At 32.6% G+C, this 26,683-nt stretch overlaps 2 protein-coding genes and 1 non-coding gene across 3 annotated transcripts in view; 1 reads left to right on the plus strand and 2 right to left on the minus strand.

Moving 5' to 3' along the window:
• Nucleotides 1-1,362: 1,362 nt before the first annotated feature.
• On the plus strand, nt 1,363-1,435 carry TRNAV-AAC (transfer RNA valine (anticodon AAC)). The gene has a single exon. It is a non-coding gene; the product is annotated as a tRNA-Val (tRNA).
• A 2,018-nt stretch (nt 1,436-3,453) lies between these two features.
• LOC147071798 (putative ribosome production factor 1) lies at nt 3,454-10,547 on the minus strand. Its single transcript, XM_085946861.1, has 6 exons — nt 10,426-10,547; nt 9,893-10,343; nt 7,933-8,096; nt 6,681-6,885; nt 6,273-6,418; nt 3,454-3,715 (listed from the first exon to the last, which is right to left on the minus strand). The coding sequence occupies exons 1-6, from the start codon at nt 10,443-10,445 to the stop codon at nt 3,538-3,540; spliced, it is 1,164 nt and encodes a 387-aa protein (XP_085802987.1). The 5' UTR covers nt 10,446-10,547; the 3' UTR covers nt 3,454-3,537.
• An 11,520-nt stretch (nt 10,548-22,067) lies between these two features.
• Nucleotides 22,068-26,683, minus strand: part of Pdzd8 (PDZ domain containing 8) — a 44,457-nt gene continuing 39,841 nt past the window's right edge. The window contains exons 12-14 of the mRNA XM_085947722.1: nt 24,945-25,080; nt 24,505-24,712; nt 22,068-24,103 (exon numbers count right to left, since the gene is read on the minus strand). Of these exons, the coding sequence (XP_085803848.1) occupies nt 23,891-24,103; nt 24,505-24,712; nt 24,945-25,080 (557 nt within the window). The 3' untranslated portion in view covers nt 22,068-23,890. The remainder of the gene's footprint in view (nt 24,104-24,504; nt 24,713-24,944; nt 25,081-26,683) is intronic.

The raw sequence follows: 26,683 nt of genomic DNA on the forward strand, positions 1-26,683 counted from the left end.
CAAAATTCAGTAAGTACATGAGTAAATCATGTTGAATTATTGAACAAGTAATTCCAATTTTATCCAACTCAATAGTAACATCTTGTATCTGACATTTTAAATTCATCTAAAAAATACCTGTTCGGTATAGCAATTTAGAATTAGATGTTGGATGTTGGTGTTCTTAAAATAAATGAAATTAGCTTAACCTAAACGTTTTATTTGTATTTGTTGAAGAATCGTGAACAGCTGTCCCGGGCGCGACAATATTTTTTTGCTTAAAAATTGCAAAAATAACGTCTGGTAACGCTGGTAGGCACCGATAGTGATGTACCCGCATTATGACGTTATAGCGCCTGTACACATGCATGGAATTACTGTCGGCAATAGTGCTTATTTTAAACTATCATTACAATAACCTTACTGTTTACACGTAAAAGTGCTGACTGTCTCTCCAATCGCATTCTTCAAGAGTGAGCGAGGCGCGATGTTGTCATTTTATGGTACTATCTGACAGGTCGTATTGAAAATCGGTTAAGCTTAAAATTAGTACCTAGTTCGTTTTTTACCGTCATGTTCGCCACTATCGTTGTACTGCGCAGACGCAGATTGAAAATAATCTTACATACGCGTTGAAATTCGGAGCCTTCCAAACTTGTTTGATTCATGCACGCAATCTTGCCAACTGCAGGATAATACATGTTTCTGGCAATAAATTTTCTTACTGTGCACAGTAAATCTATACACATGTAAACGGGGTATTAGGTTGCACAGAAAGGGCGGAAAATTTTAAGCGGCGGGAAATTGAAAAAGGTATACGATTTGGTAACATTTTAGAGAGAGCAGGTTTTGTTATGATTGTACTTACAATTAATCTTAAATTCGTTTTATCAAAATAGTCACAAGACTTATAGTCAAGCTACCCTTTCGTCACTAACCCCTTCATTATTATGGATCGTGTATAAAAGTGAATTTGGTGGTAGGTAATTAAAAATGACGTCTGAGTTAGGAGACCCCACCGATTGTTTCTTCTTTTTAACACTACAATAGGCCATGAGGCAATTATAGAAACTCAACGGCAACCATTGTGGATGGAATTTATTTATGGTAAAAAACCTGACAGCACGGAAAAAATATTTAGAATGGAAAACTAAAGAAATAGGTCTCGACTTGAACGGAGTTTATGTGTTGAAAACCCATAATAATAAGTGCTAAGGTAAGTAAAAATTATTTTTACGTACCTTAGCACCGCACCCTTTATTACAAAATCTGTAATAATTATTATATTATTTTAGTTACCACGGTAACTACAACCAAAGAAGTTAGAAAACAAATAATATGTGTACTTTATTTATAAAACTATGTTTTGTCAGCTCTCTCAGCGTTTCCGTGGTGTAGTGGTTATCACATCCGCCTAACACGCGGAAGGCCCCCGGTTCGATCCCGGGCGGAAACATTATTTTTGAATTTATCAAACATTAATAAGATCGTGCGTAATATTTTTTGACGTAGGAAGGAATCAGAACTGATCAGAACGTCACTATGTTGACTGATTTGAAAAATATTTATTTTAGAAAATTTTATTTGGTTGACAAAATTGATAAGATAACTGAGTTATCATAAAAAATCGGTATCAAGAATGCATTGTGAGACAGTTATAATTAAATTATGAGACAAGAATCGCGAAAGGTTTGGCAAATATAATCTGATATGAGTATAATATTAATATTTTAGTCAATACAGGTTACACAATATAATAGGTACAGCAGTAAAAATAAGCCTATGGTAATTTTATTGACTTTTCGTAAGAAAGTTATTGACATCTATTAAAATTAGTTGAAAATAAAAATGACTGTCAAAATTGTTTTTTAGTAGTAATGCGGTAAGTCAATAGATGACATTGTTGACAAGAAAACAAAAAAATCTACCATTGCAAACAACAAAATGACTTTTTTCATATTATGCCTACAATCTGCAATATTTTATTGAAATGACATTGACTACGATTTTAGCTGTTTATGGGTTTGATCATTATACAGTAGGACCTCGGTTATCTGGATTTATTTTTCATCAGTCTCATTTTGATTATAAGAACAAGGTACCTACCTATCTACCTACTAGCGTAATACAGAGTTGTCGACGCTTCTAACAATAAAAACATGTTGTATGTTCTTTCTCTCGTACACTTAGGTATTCTAATAAGAATAATAATATTAAATGTTTTTCCTCAATGAACTTAGGTTGCCAAAATCGATCTAAAAGTTAGGTCCGTACTTAGAAACTTAAGCGCCTAAGTATGGTTCTGCATCATGCTCTTACAATTTAAAAATGTATAATTAGTACAAAAAGTTGAGTTTTCCAAAGATTGCTATTATCTAAAAAGGTTTATTTTGTAAGTAGGTACTTAAAGTAGATTGTGATCGAGAAATCTCATCTCAAGAAATAATCATAAAAGGTGAATCTGAGAATAGGAAAATAATAACAAAAGGATATCTTTGAGAATGTTGACGAATTGAACGGTGTCCTGGCGGTGGGTAGGACGGAAGAGCTTGGGAAAATTGTAAAGTTCTTTAACAGAATTGGAGTAAGGGCCTGATCTGGCGAATCGTCTTCTAGATGAGAAGATGCGATATGACAGCAAGTCGCAGTCAAAAGCCTCAGTAAAATCATAAAAAAATAAAAATATTTTGAAACAGAAAGCCGCTGACTTTTATCTGAAATGTAAACACTTAAAACCATGAAGACAATGCCGCTGTTAACCAAGTGATTCTGGACAATCTGTGTCATTGGTAAAAATGTTTTATTTTTTACATTTAGATATTTCTTAAAACTCGACAAATTTACCTGCATATTTAGAATAAAGAGTTTAAATTGAAGTGTTTCAACACCTACACATGTTTTGAAAAAAATATTTAAATTAATCATAATAATATATTATGAAGTTGTAGCAGTTTTAGTACTCTTATTAAATTTACTACAAAATTTAATCTGGCTGTTGGCCCACTTTTACCTCCTTTTCTGTCTGTTCTGTGCAATGACATTAATATGGACGAATCATCTGGAAAAGAAAATGACAATCACTTTATCGTCGGGTCTGCCGAATGGCATAATCTGTTCTAACGCCATTACAATAAAGGTGATATTGCTATAAATTCCTGATGCTTTTTGTTGGGTTTGCCGAATGGTTCGGTTCGAACGGGTTCGCTCAAATGAACATTGACATTAGAAACACTGCTCTAACGCCATTACAATAAAGGTCATATTGCTATAAATTCCCGATGCGTAACATCGCATAATGGAAATTGCGTGACGTCTACCTATACATGCGAATTTACTTGATAGCTACTGTATTGAGTGCGTCGTCCATTAATAATGTCATTGTTTCTGTGGGTTAAATTCCCTGAAATTCCAGAAATGCAGTATTTCTATAACTTCCTCTATTTTTCACAATAATTATTATTGAAACGCAAAATGTATATGAAATTATTTTGTTTCATTTTTATTGTTATATAAATTGAAAACATAGTACATAATAATTGTAATATAAATAAATATGGTTTAAAGGAAGAATTTTCTTCGGCTCGTTTCTAATTGATGTCGTCTTCCTTGTATAAGCCACTCATAGTCTCCATGTTTTGAATCAAAAGTCCCTTGCTGCACGGAAATCAACTTTAATGTGAACCTGGGTCCCAGCTCTCGCAGTTTTGCCCGTTTAGCATCTTTAGTGAACTCATATCTGTAGTAACAAATAATTATACAGTTAATTACCATACAACCAATGACATTAATATGGACGAATCATCTGGAAAATAAAATGACACTCACTTTGTGTCGGGTCTGCCGGATATCGAAATTCATATTTTAATATCGGTATCCTACACTCAAATGAACATTCTGCTTGCAAGCGGTCTGGCGACACCGCTGGGTCTGCCCATACAAAATTTCTGACTGTCAGGTTTCGACTCCGCCGTTATTGTTGTGTTACAAAATGCCAATGTGCCTAGTTAAAAATTGTAAAAAAAAAATCTACTAAGCACTCCAAGAAATGGGATATCACTTTTCATGTGTTAGTATTATTTATTATTGATAAAATGCCATTTTAAGATATTGATGAATGTTTGTTCAATGCAATTGAATGACAGAAGCCATTGGACAGACGCCTGTGATGCGCTGGGCTCACATGCGTCTAATCTCCGAGAAGTCGTAAGTAACCTAGAATCTGTTTCTAACGTAATGGGTAATGGACACTAATACGCCATTACAATAAAGGTTATATTACTATAAATTCTCGAAGCTTGTATCGCATAATGGAAATGGATACGTCATATGTTCACGTGACGTCTACCTATACATCTGTGAATGACTTTCATGCTCAATTTCTCGTGCGCGCCGATATGAAGTGAGTTGTCCATTTAATATGTCATTGCATACAACGAACTGAAACAGTTTTTTTCAATCCGTGTTTGAAGTTAGAGGGCACCACTGGCGGCTCCCTGCTTAGGTCATTCGGTCATTGACCTGCCAAAATAAATACCTTACAATCGACATAATAATTTTAATAATATGTGCAATGTCATATATAATAATATTAATAATAATCGGTGGATTTGAAATTATAGGGCGCGCGATATTGTGTCGACGCTGTCTATTGGGCTTTTTTTTGTTTGGGCGATAATTCCCCGAACAAAAATATTGTGTTCGCCGGCAGTCTGAAAATTGACCCAAATTGAATATTTTTATAAAATTTTCTCTCTCGTTTCTCATACATAAGACAGAGATCGATATAACACAAAATACGAGATCGAAGCTTGTAACGGTGCGTGAATTACTGTAATATCGGCAATGCCCGAGTGTGAGACAAAAGATTTTTTCACCTAATTAAATGAAACAGAATGATTACACTGACTAGATAATTGGTCTCAAGACGCAACTGTGTATGCGGTTCGGATTCGTTGACAGGTTTTGACGAATGCCTTTGGTTATTTTAATCATATGTAAGGAGTTTTTGGTGCAGTTATTGCATATATACACACGTTTGGTTTTTAGTGATTTATAACATTTTTGTGAAGCAGTTAGTACGCACGCAGTAGCAATTGAAGTCTGTGATACAATTATAATGGAAATGGAAGCACGATCCAACGATCATCTCATTATATCCGATTTGTTCAATAAAGAAAATTACACTGATTTTAAAAATAATTTTCCCACACGTCAAGTAAATTTGGTAAAACTGTCAGAAGAAATAAACATAATCAAGTTAAAAAATGAATTATTGGTGTTTTATCAACGAGATGATTTGCATGGCGCTAATAGTGCAGTTTCTCTTCTACATTTTTTACTCAGCAATAATTTCAACGAAACATTTTCCGAGTCGATCAAAGTTCTCCAATTTATTTGCGTCATACCAATGACAACAGTTGAAAGTGAAAGATGTTTTTCCACTCTCAAAAGAATAAAAACCTTTCTACGCAATAGGGCCAGGATAGACTGACCGCTCTTGCAATGCTCAGTATTGAAAAAAAATATGTGGGAAAAATAGACAATTTTTATAATCTTGTGATTGATGATTTTTCAAAAAGCAAAGAAAGAAAAGTGGACCTAATTTACAAAAAATTATAACGCGTTGTGCGCAATTTCGGTTAACGATGGGTTGGCGTTATGAAAAACGGACATTTTTTGAAGGGTAAGTAGGTACCTACCTATAACAATTTCAGCACTTATTCTATAATGTATAAAAAGTCAATTTGCAATACGTCTTTTCAGTATACAACGAAAAGGCAAATTAAAATAATATATTCAAAATTGACCTGCTAGTTTTTTCCGGATTAAGCCGTCAATTGAGGGCACGATGATTTAACCTATTGGATTTTAAATAAATTCAAATGAATTTGACACGTAGATATAAGGCAATCAGGGGTCTTCATTGGTCGGCTAATTGGTATTAGGCGGTATGCATCCAATGATGTTGTCCCATTGGTATGGAGCGGTTTGCAGTCAATGTGGTTTAATATCGCTAACATGATTCAAAACTGAAAGTGGAGTATTACGCACAATGGTGTCTCCATGAGTGCAGCAAAAAACATTCTAAGCTCATTGCATAGACCCAACCGGTTTTCCACGTTAAAAATAGAATGATATGACACATTGCTCGAAACACCCTCGATCCACAATGAAATAATAAAAAGTGGTAGGTATAATAGAATCGGTGATAGTGATAGAAAAACAATGTACGTAAAATTTTCAAGTTAAAAATGTGTAAAAAGGTACTGATTTCAGGCTATAAATAACTATACCTGTGATGTCTGAAGAAAATGTAGTCCCTTTGATTGTGGAAAGTGACCACACGACGGCCTTTAAATTCTGGGTCATAATGAAATAGAGCCCCCAACATTCGGCCCACTGTATGGCCAAGACGTGTGGTGAAATTGTTTAATACAACCTAAAAACAACAAAATTATTTAATTATTTTAATACAGATTTATTTTTTAAAGTGGGTTTATTTACCTGTTATATGACCATTGACACAGGGATAAAACTACTGTATGAAAATAATATAATAATTATAAAATGATAAGTTTATTCTAAGTGTAATAATACCAGATATATAACTATTATTTATTAATTTAACTATTCCAAAAGGATTCATTCAAAAGGTAATTATACTTTTTTGGTGACTGTAGCGTAGCTATGAATGTTTTTACCTCTGGTCGATGTGTGGTGATTTCTCTATAGTTTTTCTTCATCTCCTTTGTGATTTTACAATTAGTAAGTTTGAAATGTGCAGTAGGTCCTTCTGGCAGATGTATAAGAAGGAATCCGTTGGGTTGTTTTTGATCTTCGTTAATAATTATAAGGTCAGTGTATTGCTCTGCTACGGCTGACTTGATAATCTTTTTAACAGCTGATCTGAAATGAAAACAAAAATTATTTGCCTACTAAAATTACTTTAGACTAAGGCCCTCCTCCCACGGAGTAACTGAAATCCGACGGAACTGAAACTAAAATGCCAACCAGTATCTAGCTAATGTATTTCAATGGCGGCTCGCTGACGGCGAGACTGGAATCTCTCAGTTTCAAAACGGTCGCGTCAAGTTTCCTCATTTTCATGTTGTCTCAAGTTTCTAGTCACCGTAAAACAGTGGTACCAATGTCAGTAGATTTGGTGAAAAATCATATTTCCTTACCAAAATTGGTAGCACTGCGTAACAAGCGTCATGCTATAAAAACCATAACAACCAAAGACATCAAAAGTACAAGATAAGCAAAATTGAAATAACCTAATTGTATTCAAGTAAACGCAGCAACGCGCGTGTTGTCAGTTTTTGTACAAAACAGCTGATGGTCCAGTTTGACAGTTTGAGGTTATGTGATTATTATTTCAAGTGCGTTTCAGTAGCGCCGTGTGCGAGGCATCACATTGGTCAGTTTATGAGTTCCATCAGATTTCAGTTGCGCCATGGGAGGAAGGCCTAATACCTAATAACAAATGCTTGTAAGGAATGTGGTGGTTTTTAATGAGCATATTGGAAAGACCAAATACAATGAGAAAACAGACATTAAGGAGAATTAAATGAAAAATCGCTATATTAATTCATAAACCAATAAAATATTTTTATTGTTTTATTTATATTATACAATAATGTATGTCTTTCTTGTTTCTGTTCATGTATTTTGATATCTGAATGTGGCAATACACCCAAAAAGTTTGTGGACTCCTATTTTAAATAATTAAAATGTATTTTTATATATTATTATATAGCTAAATTATCTGACAAAAGGAAGCTGAGAAGATTACAATAATTATTCTTCTCTATTTGTTATGGTCAATGTTGGCATTAATTTTAAACGAGTATTTATTGTTTTCCAATATGTCATTGGATAAACTGAGTTGTCTACGAAGTAATAACATCAAAATGCAAACACAATCAGTGCATCATTTGTGATTGTAATTACCTTTTTCTGAACCTGTATTCTGAGTTAGGAATGATTCGAGTGAGTTCTTTGCCAAATATTCTTGTCTTACGCAGTGGATTGTCAGAGAAAGTGATGAGGACTTTTGGTTCATAAGATTTTTCATAATACGATGACATTTCGTCAACTTCCATATCTTTTTTGGCCTGTAAAAATAAGAAGTTTCTTTAATATTTATGTGTTACATATATATATACAGTCGAACATGGTTATTACGAGGAATAAGGACCGACTGAATTTGCTCGTTATAAGCATTACTCGTTATATTGTTAAATGACATTTTTCGCGCCACATTCTATTTAAGCATGGAACATAAAAAATCTGAAAAAAAGCCATCGTAAAAATCCCCGAAACAAGTATGGCATTCATAAACTACAAAAGAAGTTGTTTATTGTAATGAAGTGCTGAACCGCCGGCGCTGGTAGGTACCTACCGACTTCACAAAGCTTGGATTTTTTACATGCAATTCAATTTCAATCATATTATGCGTGGATACTTTTTCAATGTTGTCAACGAAAACACCATACTTAACTAGTGTTATAAACGTAATCCAATCCCGGCGGCATCAGTCTAGTTAACTGCCCGGTCTGATTTTAATGCTTAGGGTCGAAAATGTTGTGTTTAAACGATCGACAAATTAACAATTTTGCTCGGTATACCTGAGAAGTAGATCGCTATAAAAGTGAATAAATGTATGGAGAAAATCATAAACTAAAATGTCAACGAATGTTTCCTCATTACATCCGAGATCTCGCTATTTCCGTGATCGTAATAACCAAGTTCGACTGCATAAAAAAAAATAGAATTAACATGATGTATATTCTTAAACATTATCTGTTTCCTAGGTTTATAAGACCCCTCGGTAATGCAGGATCAGGTAATATTATCCTAAATAGTGCTATAAACGCTTACCCGCGACTTTTTGTCAGTGTCATGTATATTTTCAGAAGAATATTTCATTTTAGAGAAAATCTTGAGAAATATGTTCATTTGGTAAGTATTACAAATTATGTAATTGATTAATTTTATTCCAAAAATAGCTGGTCTACAGAGGTACCTAGTAAAATTTTCCTGGCAGTGAAAAGGTTCTCAATGTGTCAGAATTATTTCACATTCTGGGGATATAAGCCCTTGTTTATGAGAAAATTGTGTTCCTATAAATTGGCTATCGGTGGTTATGGTTGCAATAACACTCGCAGAAGATTTTTTACAAAAAAAATTGATTTATGGAAATTTCGATAAAAAAAATCCCACACAGGTACTGTTAGGGAAGTTGATAGTTAGAACTTTGCAGTCTAATATGTTCACACTGGGTTTTCATTGGGGGTTCCGAGTTAGATTTCTGGTGAGGTCACTATATATATATTATATATACCAATGTGATTTTCTTAATCCTTTCAACGAGGACGGCACAGCTGTTGTGTCTCATTAGGGGGCCATTAGATATAATTAGCATGTTATTTAAATGTGGTAATTAAATAGTAATTAAATGCTCCGCGGTGAAAAGGTTAAGGCTGAGTATTTATGTTTCACTTCTACTACGACCACACTACTGTTGTTGGGCTTCGTGGGTTTTGTACATATAATATATACCCTTACAGTATAAGAAATACTCCAATATTATGTTTGAACCTAGCTTACTCAAAAATAACCAGAATGGACTAGGTTCACTATGCTTGTGAACCACTCAATATTATAAATAATAAAATTATAATATAACATAAAACATTAGTTTATGTTGTTAATTTAATTTGGTGACAGCATCCAACTCTAAAAGTTTCTGCAGTCTTTAACAATAAGATTTTGATGCATAGGTGTTTACTTGAATAATATATCTTACCTACATAAGTCTTTAATCAAGTAATTAATATTGGAGATAAAAATCATTAGGGCCAATGTGTGATATTAAACAAAACATTATCTAAAATATCATTCAACCAACCTCCTCATGTTCTTGTGCCTCAATGTTATCAATCATTGTTTCATCTTTCTCTCTTAAACTTTCAATCGTGTGCGGTTTCTGTGGTTCAATGCCATCTTGTCTACGTTGCAAACGAGCCTGTTTCTTCTCCTTCCTCTTTTCCTTCATCAATTTTAAGCCCTTAGCACTCCTCACATGTTTGTTTTTAATGTGATTGAAATTGGTATCGGATGGCATGAGAGGTGTCACGAATGGTTTTTCATCTGGATCGAATTCAACGTCGCTCAAAGCATCGTGATCCACAACTATGTCTTTCCTATCCATCGAGTCATCAAGATTATCTTTGTCGTCATTGGTTTCGTCTAAGTCTTCTTTGTCGTCATTGGTTTCGTCCAAATCTTCTTTGACATCCATTGATTCGTCTAAATTCGATTCAACCGCATCTCTTTCCTGACGTTTAGTGATTGTTAAGCTGGAATTAAAACATGATAAATAAAACGATCCACGGTTAAGACAATGCACCCAATTTTAATATTCAAATAAAGTATACTGACCCGGCTCTCAAGGGCGCCATGATTGCAAGTATTTGAAACTTATTGATATTATTAATTTATGCTGCCTATTATTCGAGGTTAAGTAGAAACACATGCCATCAATGTCAATTTTACCCATAGACCATGAACATGATCATAGAGTAAAGAGTAATAGTGTTGCCATGTTTTGTCAACAATATCATGTTTGTCAAAACATATATAATTTAAATTTGAGGAATATTCGCACAATTCAATAGACTGTTTTCACAAAACACTGATAACATTTAAAAAGATGTTCGTCACATCGGAAATGGATGATATTCACAAATCGCACAACACTGTCAAATTAATGATCGATTTGCACTAAGAAAAGAGTAGTCTTCATGTATCAATGTACTATTATAACCAAAGAGATTGGACGCCTCCCGCAGTCTAATCTTTTTGATTGTAACTAATTAATCGTAAATGAATACAAACACCAAGAAAAATAGATATAATGATTTTAAACAATATTTTGAGAGAACATTTAAGTATGTCAGGTACTTACTTACATACTTTCAGATTCAAATAATATTATATTTAAAAGTAACGTTAAGTAATTGAAAGTTATATCGATGAACCGAAAAATATATAGGTGCTTAGTGTTATTTGGTTATAGAATTACCTACATCAAAATTTGATGTAGGTAATTCTATATTATTTAATAATATAGGAACATTAGAACGAAATTTGCCTAAAAAAATCGGTGTAGGTATGTATTTATGTACGCGCGTTAGAAGTTATACTTCTTTGGCGTAACAAAACAAAAAGAAAACTTGTGATAAACTAGATTCTTTGACTAGCTCTTAATTATCTTGTTAAGTTACACACTCAAGAAAAGTACCGTTTATTGGAACGCCGTTGGTTTATTTCTATACACTTATATTACTAACTGATGTTTAATCGTTTGTTTACGTAAGGAATTGCAAATGGCCGACAATAATAAAATCGCTGCCCAGGCAACGGAACAATTCTAAACTATAATATCGTCGCCCCAAAAATAAAAGGGCACTTGTGCATAAATTGAGTTTTGAGAAAAACGCATTTTAAGTGTTTTTGGAGTGAAAAAAAATCGTGGAGAGGTTATCAATTAATATTTTGAAATGAAGTTTGGAACACATGTGACCTAATTACTCAAGATTGAAATGCATTTTTTTATAATTTGTCAATTTTTTATTTTTAAGTCACATGATACGTCTTTTTCCTATATGCATTTATGAATAGCTTTCTTTATCTTCATCTTTTGATTTGCGAGCGTCCACTTTACGCTTATTGTGCTCTTCCAAAATATTTATTTGGCCTCTTTGTCCGCTGCCAACATGTTTTTAAATTTTTCACAAATTTCACAAGTGCCCTTTTTCTGCAACGAAATTATTTTTTTTTCTACTAAGAGCCTTACTCACTTTTAAATAATTACACTTGTTACCTTTTTCCTATATTATTTTTGTAAACATTGCACACAGTTCCTAAAATCGTGTACATGTTACCTTTTTCCTCTGCATTAAATGGAGATCAGTTTACAAATACAAAAGTAACCTTTATTTTCTTTGCTCAAAATTGCACATGGGCCCTTTTGCTTTTGGGGTGACGATATTATTATACTGTATAATCGTCACTATCACAGTATCATACTGTGGCGTAAAGGTAGTGCGTTCGACTGATAACCAAACAATCGGTGGTTCGAATCCAATCGAGTGCGTTTTTTTTCGTGTGAAAAAATAAATTATGTGCTACATGTCACACGCCAAAAATACACTGATCTGATTTCCCAAACGCGCCAAAAGAAGTATAACTTCAAAAATGAGACGATAATCACCACACGCGATTTTTTTTGAAAATGCTGAAAAGTATTGGACATTCAACGCGTTTTTTTTTGGCCGAAATACTATAATTTTGGAGGCCCTGTACTATAATTCCACTTTCAAAATACGGCAACACTGGCGCGCGATTCAAACAGCTGAATGTCGTGCGTTCTTTTCATAAAATTTATTTCATTATCAAAGAGATTAAAGACTGTGCATTTATTTATGTACGAAGTAGTTGGTATTACTGGAAGCTGCTAGGTTCACAATCAAAGACATTGCACGGTGCATATGCAATTATATATTTACATTAAACGTACCTAATGTTTATTCTTGATGAGTATTTGCCCGCTATTTCTTATACATTGCGATCTGTCATTTATTATTATTATAGTTGTTTTTTTCTCTCTTCAAACGCGTGCTATGAAAAATCATCTCGTGTGCCATAGGTTCGCCACCCCTGATCTATAGATACATATATCTTCACAAATCGTTTTTAGAAGACGTACAGACCTACAAACGTATCTGAAGAATGGGATGGGGGAGCCACTGTCGGAAACTACCCAATCAAGACTCGTAACTGGACAAAATCTGACATTTTCAAAATGGCGTCCTATGGTAGTTCCATTTTTGGCCATTCTACAGATAAGTTTTTAGGTCTGTAAGCTCGACACAGGATAACAAGTATTGAAGTGTTAGCATGTGGCGCCCTCACTCAGCGGACAACTTATACTGGTGGATTTATACCGTTGGGCAGTAGTGCAGTGGTACTGGATAGCCTGGTTTTTTTTTCTAATTGGTATTTTTCTCACACATTTTATATTCTAATTGAATCCAAAAGATATCGCTTATATTTTAAATTAAAAAACCTAACCTAGCCTAACAATACAAACAATAAATATTCAAATTGATGATTAAAATTTTCCCGCTTTTTGTACTATGCGATTATTGCTGATATAATAAAATTATTGTTTCAAAAATGGTTTTGCTGTATGAAAAGTTTCCTCATCTTTAGTTTACTTACTTCATTAATTTTGAGAATTATATAAAAATAGAAATACAACAACATAATTATTACAATATTCACTGTCGACATACTTACTAGAGGTGGGAAAACTGGTCGATTTTGAAGACTAAGTATACTTACTACCAGTATTAAAAAATACTTAGTATCGAAACTTGTTCCAAAATACTTACTAGTATTTGAAATATTGGCTATAATAGAATCGTTAAAAATACATCCGCTTTTCGAAAAGTCCCATTTTCGAGACAGGTACAGCTGGAACTATGGCACTGGTCACTCCTGTTTCAGTAGAAAATACTGAAGCATTAAAAGCACTGGTTTCATTTATCTGTAAAGCATTTTCATTTACAGGTGGAGCTATATTTTGCCTGGCAAATTCAATATGAATAGTTGGGTGCTTGCGCTGTAAAAGTTTCTTCAAATTTGACATTGACTTGTATGATTTTTTTATTTTACAAACATTACAGATGGCATAATATGTAACTATTTCTTTGGAACGATTCCACACGAAACTTAACCTTTTAGTAGCCATTTTTACACAAATTGTTTATTAAGTATAATATAATTTTTATCCATTTATACAATCACGCATACAATTTGAATTCAGTTTATGTTTATAAGTTCCAATTATAACACTAAAAAATCGAGAAACTCGACGTGACAAAACCAGATAAACGCGTAGTCAGTTAGCATTATCAGAACTCCGCTATTCCGGCATGCGACTGACGTCAACTCGATGTAAATGTCATACTCAACTTAAACTAAAACTAATTCCGTAGTATTATACTAAACATACGCGAGTCGCAAAGTCCGAGGCGATGATTTCATACGTAGCAAGACTACGAACTAGCTAGCGGACGGCGAGATCTCATACCATGCGTCGAACTCCTGGACTCGATAAAGTCTCATACTCAACTGAAACTAAAACTCTTAAAACTAAAACTAAGGCGAACTCAAATAGTATACTATAAAACGAACATGTGACCATTTCTGTCCTTCACTGTACCAACTTTACAACAGAGGAGAAAGGGAGAACAATGACAGTTGAGTATAATATCACGGCTAGACATACGTGTATCATGATATCTCGCTCGCGCGCATTTAATATCAATATCGTTGAAAATCAACCAGCATCACCGAATGGCGAGTCACGGCGATGATATCATCGAATGCGTTCAAATTCGAACATCTAATACGTTTCAAGTTTCTAGAAACAAGTTTATTGGGCCACAAATACTTAGTATGGGTAGTTTCATCCGAAACTTAAGTACACAAACTGGTGACAGTATTTCCAACTCACCTCTAATACTTACGTATATAATAATAATTGTATAATTGTTTGGGTCAGATAAAAGGAATGTACCAACTCTAGATAATATTAATATTATTATTATGAATCTTTGACAAATTTAATGATAAGTAATACATGTCAAAATACACTGTCTCTTATAAAAATTAAAAAGAAAATGCAATTCCTTTGGATCTAGGACCTAAGTAGGTAGTAACAAGCCGCCCTGTGGGTCTGGACGGATACGGGGGATTCGCAGAAGAGGGGTGTGGAATGTTTTTTTTGAGGGGGTTGATTTCAGGAGTAAAATGTCTCTCTCCTCACCAACACATAACAGTACCCGAAATGAAGTACTCCATCATCATGCACGTGAGTTCTAAAAGGTATTATGTATTACCTATACCAGATTCATAAAGAAACACCGTGCATAGATTATAAAATTCATTATTTATTCTATGCCTTCATTGTACATGCCACTTAAATTACTAAAGTATAAAAATTTGAACAGTACCTCAACAAACAAATATCATTTATATCGGTTATACCTAATGGAAATATTTTTCATTTTTAAATACAGGTATACATCTAGTTGCAATCACAGTAAACGCAACAAAACATCTTGTGCATTATGAAAGAAATTAAGAGTTAGGATTTGTCCTACTAAAAAGAATAGGTCTCCTATAATAAGGAGAGTACTCAGTTTTTAATGAACAATTTTAATTCAATTGCTTTGTGAAAAATGTGACAGTTTTTAGATCTTGGCACAAATTTCAGACACTGTCTCAAAGACATTAATGTAATATTGTTAACAATAAATAATCTGAATATTATATAATATTAATCTTGATAAATTTTGAATTCTAGATTCTCATCATAATGTATTTATATAAAAATTTAGGCATTTTTTTTTTAAAACTAATAATATATTTTTTCAAGATACCAAAAAGAACACCAGTTACTTATATTATTACAGTCGAACTTAGTTATTACGAGGAAGATGCGACCGACTGAATTTGCTCGTTATAAGCGTTACTCGTTATATCAGAGAATAGGTATTTTTAAATGAGCGGTCACATAGCACAAAAAGTCGCAATTTAAACAAAAATACACAATTAGAATTTTTCCCCGAGACAAGCATGGCATTCATAAACTACAAAAGAAGTTGTTTATTGTAATGAACGCTGGTAGGTACCTACTGACTTCACAAACCTTGGATTTTTTACATGCAATTTCAACCATATGCGTGGAAACTTTTTCAATATTGTCGGCTAACACCAATTAGGTAGGTACTTAGACACTTAACTAGTGTCATAAACGTAATCCGATCCCGGCGGTATCGTGTCCGGTCGGATTTTATTGCTTAGGGATGAAATGTTTTTAACGATCAACACATTAACAGTTTTAAGAAATTTTTTAGCTTATTATAGAAGTGAATAAATGTATGGAGAAAATCATAAACTAAAATGTCAACGAATGTTTTCTCATACATCCGAGATCTCGCTATATCTGTGATCGTAATAACAGAGTTCGACTGTATATTTTTTCAAGATACCAAAAAAAAATTTCTTATATTACTATATTGTGGTATTATTTATAGATATTATTGAGTTTAATCAAAGATGGTGAAGAAAATCTTCTTGTATAGAGATGGAGTCTAAACATATTGCAATGAGGCAAAAAAGGGATCACTGAGAATACTGTACCAATTTCATACAAATTCTCAAGATTATTCTCTTTGATGTTTCGTTCTTCCATACAAAAATGCCACTTATGTCAAAGAATGTTTTCTTCAACGTTTGGTAAAAACAGAGAATTAAAGAAATTTCTGGCGTCTACTCAGATTTTAATGTAAAATACAAGACTACTGCACAGCGCACTGCACTTCTTTTCGGTATTTTATCCGGTAGAGTATCTTTGAATGAATGATGATTCATACCATTAAATATTAATTAGTATATTTATTAAAGGTAGATTCGATGATGCTATTTATAAATAGTAAAAGGGCAAGAAAAATTCTACTACAAAATATAAAGCTACACAAAAAAATAATTGTAAATTTATTAGTAATGGAAATAAGTGCATTAAGCAGACTGCACAGTTGCCAAAAACATAATTACTAATAATTAGGATTTCATTTTCATTATTTAATATCATGTTAGAAATCCATAGAGATTTAAATAGGTATATTTCAAATGTTCTATAAATAAATGTTTTATTAACTGTATCAACTTTTAGAAAAATGAAGACATAATAATAAATTCTTGCATAATATCTATCGACTGATTGTTTTATTATTTATGTGGTTAGGATTCAAGATTTTTGGCAACTGGTGGGTCCAATTATTTAATTGAATAACAATAATATAATTATAGGATGGACACATCTAGATCATTTAAAATCACTGATTATATTTTAATTTAATACACAATATATTATTCATAGATAGTATTTTTGGCAATGGCTACTATCTGCCATAATTGACGAGGTAACTTCAACATTGTGCAATACAGATTTATTTATAGGTGCAGAAAGACACATGAGATTATAATATGAATATAATTGAAAATACAACAGTAACAACAATTTAATTACGATAGAATATTGTAAAAATCATGCCGATATTTAAATATATATTTTAGATCAATCTGATCACAATGAAGTGTGTCTTTTGTTATATTCCTTCTCACATAATCAGTGTACGAATTACCTTTTTATTCTTAACACTTCTGAGAAATTGTCTTCATGAAAACTAATGAAATGTGACAAAAAAATGAAGGTAATTAATAACTCATTTAGTGCTAACACCGCGACTGGCACGTTTGGAGTACTTGGCCATTAGATATAATTAACGTGTTATTTAAATGTGGTAATTAAAAGGTCAGCAGTGATTGTGTTAATTGACTCTGCAACAGAAAACCTCAATGTGCTATTTTATTAACTTGACATATCACGGCGTCTACAAAAACGTTATTCAAGAATTCAAGAAGACCATTCGCATTATGACGACTATTTCTTCAGTCATCAAAAAGTATACAACAAAACATTTGATCAATATTGATTACAAAAGAAAATTGCACACGAAAAGTACATAATTCTAACAATATCATTAGAATTATGTTATTACATATTATGTAAATAAACTTTGAGCATTAGTGTCTTTTTTAGAATTAATTCATAATAATATTATTACAGATTCAAAATCTAGTTAACAAGAACTGGTTTGATCAATTCTGAATTGTGTTACTGGAACAGATAACACAAAAAAAAATACATCATTCAATGTAGAAGATATCTAAATAATTTAAGAAATATAGTCATACTTTTTATGTGTTTATTACAAGATGTCAAAATTATTTATAGTAATGGCTGAAATTTGTTGATACTTATATGAAAATGCTAAGTATATTATTCCATTGATTGTAAGCAAGAAATTTCATTTCAAGCATGTTATTCTTTTAAAATAAAATAAATCTACCAACACGAATTCTACAGTCCAGTGATAAAAAATTAAATAGAAAGCCAAAAATTTTATATAAAAAAATTGACACTTAACAGAAGTGAGACTTTTTGTTTTGCTTTCATTCTCAGACACATAGACTAGTAAGTACCAGCCATTGTAAATTCTACGTGTTTTAATGTAATTGATATTTTTATTCGAAATAAAATACTTTATTTTCTTATTTTTCAAATATCTGAATCAAATATAATTTCCTTTATTAAAAATAAATAAAAATATATTGCCATCTGTAAATACTAACACAAACTAATCCTTTTCTCCCATATATTATAATATATAAATAAATGAATCGATTCCGCCCGCTGCCTTCGATTTTTAGTTGGTTTTTTTTGACAACAGATCGGCTGAATTCACTCTTCTGGGAATTTTCATGGATCGTGTGTAAAAAAGTATTCATTTAAAAAAACCAAATATACAGAAAGTTTTGCCACCATACTTTATGTTATAAAAATTGCAAAAAGTCATCAAAAAATATAATAATCCTTAACTAATTAACAAACAACCTTTGCTATAATTAATATGGAAGGATTGGTATACGATGGTACATCTGTGACTAGCGGAAAATAAATATTGGTGCGTAAAGTATATATCAGTGGCGAAGGGTGGAGGTAGGCTGTTAAGATCCGCCATAAACAGTGCACATTAAACTTTTTCAGACATACATATTTGTTTTCATTGAAATAAGACTACAATTCACAGATAGTGTTGGTTAGTTTTTAAAATTCAATTAAACCATTAGAAACCAAGCCATAATAGATAATAGTCAAAAAATACATGTCTATTTCTAAAATATCTAAAAGTATGCAATTAAATCATACATAACTTTGAATATTTTGTAAATAGAATAATATTTTTTATTTATTATAGTTTGGTTTAGTCAGGGCTTAATGAATTAAAAAAAATAACCAACAATATGTGTAATGTGTATATTTAATCCAACGAAAACGAATAACTATGAATGAAAAAGTGTGCACAATTTTGTCGTATTGCCCAAATTAGACCAAATCTATGATGGTTTCGTTTAGGCATGGTTTAATTGATTTTTAAAAACTAACTAACACCATCTGTAAATTGTAGTCTTAGTTCAATAAAAACAAATACATATGACTAAAAAAGTTTAGTGTGCATTATTTATAGCGAATCTTAACAGCCTACCTCCACCCTTCGCCACTGGTATATATAGGTACCAACATAAATAAACAATATCAAGAAATCTAGTAAATTTGATTAATAATATTTTTCTAATTCATCGAGTATATTTTCACTACACTGAACAACATGGGACTAAAATATTACATGATATGTCCAGTAGGATATTATGATACAATAATTTATTAATCTATATCTATATTGAATAAATAAAATCAGATTACTAACTATAGCTTCACTCTAAGAACTCCACTCTGGTTTATGCACAGATCCTGATTGATCTAACGGAGACTGTTTTAAATTGGTTTTATGTGACATTATGTTTTGGTTTTGAAATGGATAAAACACAGCCCGAGATCATGGCCCCCACATCCTGAAGCGGGCCCCCAGGCTAGGATCTTTGACAGGGCCCCCTACCTATCGCTTAGGATAAAGGTAGTGTGACGCTCTACAGTAGCTTTTTCTAAACCGTATGCGGTAAAATTAATGTGTATATTTAGTGTTGTTTGTATATATTTCAATACATCCATTTGAATTATGGTGTAGTCGAGTATCGATTCACAATTAAAAATTGTCGGTACCTATCGTACAACCACATAAGTTTAAATAATAACGTCATTGAAGAAAGATATATTTTTACTACCTATTAGAGAGAATTTGTGATGTGTTCATCTCACTTATTTGGTCGACTCGCCACGCCGGGCCCCCAGGCTAAAGCCCTGTCAGCCCCCGTCAGATAGAAAACGGGTAGACAATATTGTAGGTATTTGTACACAATCAAAACATGATCTTATTATGTGAGATTTTAAACATTGTTTACACAAATAAGGCTTACTTTATTATGGTAACCATAATACAGGTTCGTCTTAATCCACGTTTCCTCAGCCATAGAAAATAAGAAAATCTTCATTACCTACTTAGTTGTTAAGCTATACTTTTATAATGGATAATAATAATTATTCGAGTAGGTTTCAGAATTAAAGATCAAAATTACCTAGTTTATAGTATGCTTTAAAATTTGTTTCTAACAATAATTATTTTAGTGTTTCAATTAATTATATATTTTTATTAATCCACACAGAATTAATATATATATTATGCTATCAATGACCAGATCTTGGAAAAACAGATTTAACAAACAATCAATACATAATACTGTCAATTAATATTCAAAAAAAAATTGTTCTACATATAAAAAGTACATAAAATAACTTAGTAAGAAATTATAAATAATACACAATAGATGCGGCAAACGTCCTTTCATTATTTGTATTGTTTTTATTAATTTCGCAGAAATTATCATTGGTGATATCAACCATGGATTCATACACAATTGCAGAGCTCTAAATTCTTAATCTTATCGTCAATACATTGAGAGGATTTGGAAGATCTTATAGTGTTAGAACTGCTAGTGGTACTAGACTTCTTTCTCTTTGTATTATTTCTAAAGGAAAATGTAATGTAATGTAAATGGAAATTGCCTTGATATCACAGGAATCACTAAGAAAGGTATCGGGAAAATTCCATAAAAGACCATGCGTACAACATAATGCCTCACATTTACTTGATATAAATTTTCACGCCTAGTGTCATAATAAGTTCAAGTTCAAGTTTATTACATATATTATAAACAAGTACAAGTCTTAAAGGGACCTTTGCCGCACACTGTGTATGCATGAATGGATAAACACGCTCTTTAGGTTTTAATAATAATAATACACAGGTGTATTAATTATTTAAAAATAATTTAAAACCAATATAATTATGAAATATTTGACTATCACAGCTGTTTCAGTAGGAAAAAATAAATATTTTCTTTACTATCGACAGGATTCATAATCATTAAACCTAATTGAAAACAAAGTCAACTTATGAATTAATCAAAACACAAAATGATAACACGAAATTCACAATCATATAAATAACACAGAATATGTAAAGTTTGGACAACTTGACAAACATTTTTATCTCTCCAGGTTCTCAAAGTTAAGTACAGACTTATATACTAGCTTTAATGGTGTTAACTTTTAATTCTTGGTGAAAAGACATCGTATTAAATACAATATGTACAACTTATTCCACATAATTTGATAATAGTCAGGACCGGTTTCAACCGTTTCAATAGGACATTGTCAACTGATACGAAATATGCAATATTATGTACAGCTATTTTATACTAAGCAACTTTAAAAACAAGCTTATTTATTGAAGAACATCAAATAAGATTATGAGAAATCTCCTGTTCAAAAAATACTTATATATAATTGAGTCAGATACTCACATTAAGTCCCCGGATACATAATAATACTAATAAGTATTTATCTGAATCAGTGATTTCCAAAGTGCACACTGCTATTGCTTTGGCTATGCTGTGGTGCGAAAAGGAGAAAGTAATATAAATTGATAGTTCTCACCTTAACCCACATGAATAATTTTATGATGTGACTGGAGTTATGGGACTTTATGCATGTAACATAAACATTGCATTTTAAATATCTAGTGTTATTTTTAATAAAGCTTTTAATGTATCATTTTTGACTGACAAGGTAGTTCAAAGAAGTTTGGGAAACTATTACAAATAATAAACGCATCACAAAATTAAATAAAACGTAAGTACCTTACAAATCAACGATGATATAATATTTGCTTTAGTCGAACAAATGCATAAAAATATTACAAATAAACCTCATTAATACGAACACGGTTAATTTGAAATTTGCCTTAAATAGAAATATTGTATTCACTAAAATTCTGAAAGAAATCTTACAAACCAATGTTACAAAATTGCAACATTTTTTCAAGATTTATTATTTTTTTGCCAAACATTTTGTATTTTATAATTCGAATTTAAGGGGTTTTACCATTGAAAAATAAGTAAATTATTTATGTGATAATTTGGCTTTCTGAGAGTGGATTATCTACATTATGTATTTTACAGAAGAATGTACAGAATGTTTCTAATAATATGTCAATTATTTATGCAGCAGTTGTATTGAAGACTTGAAATAAGATATCAAATGACCAAATTTATAAGATATTGTTTGTCTTCTGTTAATTTAATTAATGAGATTTATCATCATGCAATATTGCAAATGGAAAAATTATGACATAATATTATAATACTCAAAGATAAATCTATTTTATATTGCTCTAATAGTCAGCAAAGTTATTCAATGATTATAAAAAAACAATGCATTCTCGGTATCTAAATATGTATAGTTGTTTTGAATGTTTCTTAATTATAATACTTATACATCTTGATGCAAAACAACACATGTGCAAATCTTTGTAGTTTTATCATTCCCTACAATCAATGATTGATCAACACTTTCACATTATTTAATGTAAATCCATGGACAGTCCATTGTCGATTCGAAGTGTGTTCGCCGGGAAGGTTTATTACTTTTTAATTTTGTATGACTTTATGAAAAATGAAAATAAAATGCTTTAATGCTGATAAATGTTACGAATTACGTATGAAAGACAATGACAGCTAAATGTCTCTCTGCTAACCTCACAAATGCGAGCTCTTTTTACAAAATTTTTCATCACATTTTCACACATTTCAACCGGTATTTCATTAATTTCGTCACTAATGTTTTATTTAAGTTGCGATAGTGATTCTGGTTTGTTGGCATACACCTTCCTCTTTAGATATCCCCACAAAAAGAAGTCCGGGGCTGTTAGATCCTGCGACCGTAGAAGCCAATCGACATCACCATTTCTTGAGATAATTTGTTGTGGAAACAGATTTCTCAGTAATGCCATTGTAACATTAGCTGTATGTGATGTACGACATCGCAAATGGTCTTTTGGAAGAAGCTCTTGTGTCAACTGAATATTAAATGGATACAAATGCAAATCTTTATGCACAATTTCCCACAAAGTTGTCGTGGTGGCCAATTTCTTGAGCAGTGTCAAATTGAGGTTGATAGATTGTTTTGAACACTTTCTAGGACAGCAGCAATGTTTTCAACTGCTCTTCTCGTACGTTGTGCCATAGACCTGTACTTATCTGCTACAGAGCCTCTTTCTTCAAAATCATTCACTAAACGATAAATAGTGGGTTTTGATAGCACATTATTTCTACCCAAAATTTTACATAATTTTCATCACAATATCAATCACAATAATTGATGATTGATTTTGATAAAATATTTTTACGATTAAAACACATTGGTTTATCGAATATTTTTCTATAATAAATTTGCCACATCTATACTTCACGATTTCCAAATATGAACTGTCAAAATTCAGTTTTACCAAAAATGGCGACCAAACATAGTAGTTAACCTTTCCGGCGAACACTTTTTATATGTGTACTTCTTTTCTAAAGATTTTGAACAGCAGCTCTCTAATCAAAATAAGACATTAGAAAAATGAAGCAAAAATTAAAGTGTTAAAACCACACAATGATTGTAGGAGCTATGATTCAATAACAATAAAAACTTGTGCAAATCAATTTACTAGATAATATTAAACATTATTTCAATTACTTAACTGTTTTCACTATTACATAACAACTGAATCTATTAATATGTTCATAACAATTATTGTTTCAAATAATCTTTAACACCATATTAAAATTTGAAAAATCCTGGTTCACTTATAATGTTTGTCATTGTAATATATTTTTCAGCAATGATGACATCATCGCATATTGTACTTTATTCTGAGATGGAATTTCTGCCCACGCTCTGCATAGCTGAGCAGCAATGGAGTAAAAGAGCCGTGAGCGTTTGACTTCTCTCTTCGCACTGCTCCATGGCTTTGTGTTGCTTCGCTTTCTCTTGCTGCGACAAGCCCTTACCGGAGAGTGATCGGTGGAGGTCGGCAAGTTTGGAACTCTCAGTATCCAACGAGAGTTTCACATCCGCTATCTGATAGAAACATTAATTTCATGATAATTTACATCCTGTTTTATATGTATTTTTAAATGTACCTGTATAAGTCAGCGTCAAGTTCGATAATTTTGACAGAAAATATGACATACATGGTTGTTAGAAAACGATGCAATAAGCTTCATGTAAGAGTAGGAAATAAAAATGGTAACGATAATTAAATTTACCCTATGCAATTCACACGCAGTAGAAGAAATCACAATCTGCGCAATTTCATGGTTAAGTTGTTCCATTATAATATCCATCTAATTGTTTATTTTTAATGGACCATTATGAGGTATCTAATAATCTAAATATATATGGTCAAAATCTAATAAAAATACTCACATATTCTATTGTGCAATTTAACACAATGTAATGATTAATTTAAAAAATCCTACCAGGTTACTCAGCTTCTCAGTTCTAACATCAGTAGGCAGATTAGCCAATAGTCTCGGTCCCAGATCTCTGGCTCTGGCGAGCAGTACATCGGGAGGCAGACGAGCAGCCAACAGCGGTCTCAGGAGATCTTCAGCAAGCAGAATTTCAGCCGAACCAGCGGCCAATTCCAAGGCCGACCACGCAGAGTCTTCGTCTGGCGATTGCCGCCTGGAAATTACATAGGTAGTCCCAAGTCAGATATTGCTTGCTAGCAAGAAAGTTTCAGTAACAGCACGATTGTCATCATTTTAGTGAAAAACTTTTGAGATGGTCTCATGAGAGTCTTAACCATGCCTGTCTATTCCAATGTATTGGCAAGCCGCTAAAATATTGGTGAGAATTTTTTTATGTAGATACACAATGATGACCAAGGGAGAAATGAGGATAATTCAGTACAAACCGAGGCGTGTGATGAGGCGAGGGCGGGAGACTCTTGGCAGACGGAGGTTGATTGTTTGGCGGTGCCAGGCTGTGTGCACTGCCCACTCTTCGCAGACCACCTAATAAACCGGCAAATGCTGTTCGACCCAAGAGACCTGATACAGAAAATTTTATTGTTATTAAATCGTCACTGTTCTGGCAGAAGACACTAATTCGAAAAAATGACATATTGAGTTAGTTATACCAAAATGTTTTTTATTTCAAACTTTACCGTCTGGAAAAACACACTAATTTTTATAAAATATACATTTACTTAAAAACAGTTTTGTGCAAACGCACTAAATGAAAAATTATGAAATGTTGCCTGGAAATAACAACTAATTGAGTTAGTGTTTTCTGCCAGAACCATTTTTGCTTTTCACCTTATACTGGCAAGCGACTTAGTGTCTATATTCTCTACATTCTACAACAATATGATCTGAGAGATTGACAGAGCCTAATTAGCAATTATAAATATTGCTTTTAATCATCATAGTTCTTTTATTTATTCATTTATTATTTAATAATCAAAATCGACAACAAGCCACTGATGTATAAAATACATTAAAAAGATTATTTACATGTAGTCCAGGTGCGTTACCTAACAACCCGTATACATAATCCGAGAGACATACTTTCTTCTGTGATTTGTCTACTTGAGATGATAGTATACACGAAAGGTTATGGTAATAGGTCGAGAAGTGGTCGTGACTCCCAATCCTCACCTTCGTAACTTAATACTTAATGAGAATCCCGCGCGTACATCGGATTCGTCGGAATCATATACAGTTTGTTTTGAAATTTGTCTACCTGAGACGATAGTATACACGAAAAGATATAGCACCATGCCAAGGAGTCGACGTGGCTCTCACTCCTCACATCGCGAGCGCACCTCTGATTCATCTGCACAATATGATATACCTACACGGTCTATTTTGTAATTCGTCTACCTAAGACGATAGCAAGTAATACACGAAAAGTCACGGTAGCAGCATCGGAAGTAGTCGTGAATCCAACTCCTCACTACTTTACTTCGAACTACAATTACACCGTGTGAGCACCTTAGTTTCATATGTATATGAGAGACGCAGTATGACTTTGTATATTATTTAACGCTGGCCATTGTCAAGAATATAGGCATGGTGCCATTGTATTCAGCCAGTGTATTGGTTACTTAGGTGTTAGCATCATTCTTCTTCTTCATAGTAGGAACCTCATGGCCGAAGGTCGTGACTCGTATGGGCTCCACCCCTCTGTATACTGGTGTTCGAATTAACTACAAATTCAATATGTGCTTCTACTAACAAAGCTCAGGTGACTCTTCATCAGTGATATATCTACCCGAGGCAATAGGAAACCAGGAAAGTCATGTTTCCAGTCGTAGAAGTGGTCATGCCTTTCACGAATCACCACCTAACTTGACTACATGCACATGGTTAATTTTCTATTAAGCCACTGCTGAAATACTTTTTCTTGATAATTATGAGAGATGTAATTTATTTTATGATTCGTCTGCAAGAGCCATAAATGCAGTAACTCAAAAATGACTCGTGCCTTAAGCGCAAAATGTTAAACAAGTGTGTGCTTCCTGTAATCACAAGTGCGTGTGAACGATGGACCCTAAGTAAAGGAGAGACCCAGAAACTTATAGTAGCACAGCGTGGTATAGAGAGGTGCGTGCTGGGCATAACGCGAAATGACAAAAAGCGGAATGATTGT

Source organism: Rhyacophila brunnea, unplaced genomic scaffold (genome assembly GCF_057557595.1).
Source record: "Rhyacophila brunnea isolate RB1 unplaced genomic scaffold, BYU_Rbru_1.0 scaffold_2, whole genome shotgun sequence".
Lineage (NCBI taxonomy): Eukaryota > Metazoa > Arthropoda > Insecta > Trichoptera > Rhyacophilidae > Rhyacophila > Rhyacophila brunnea.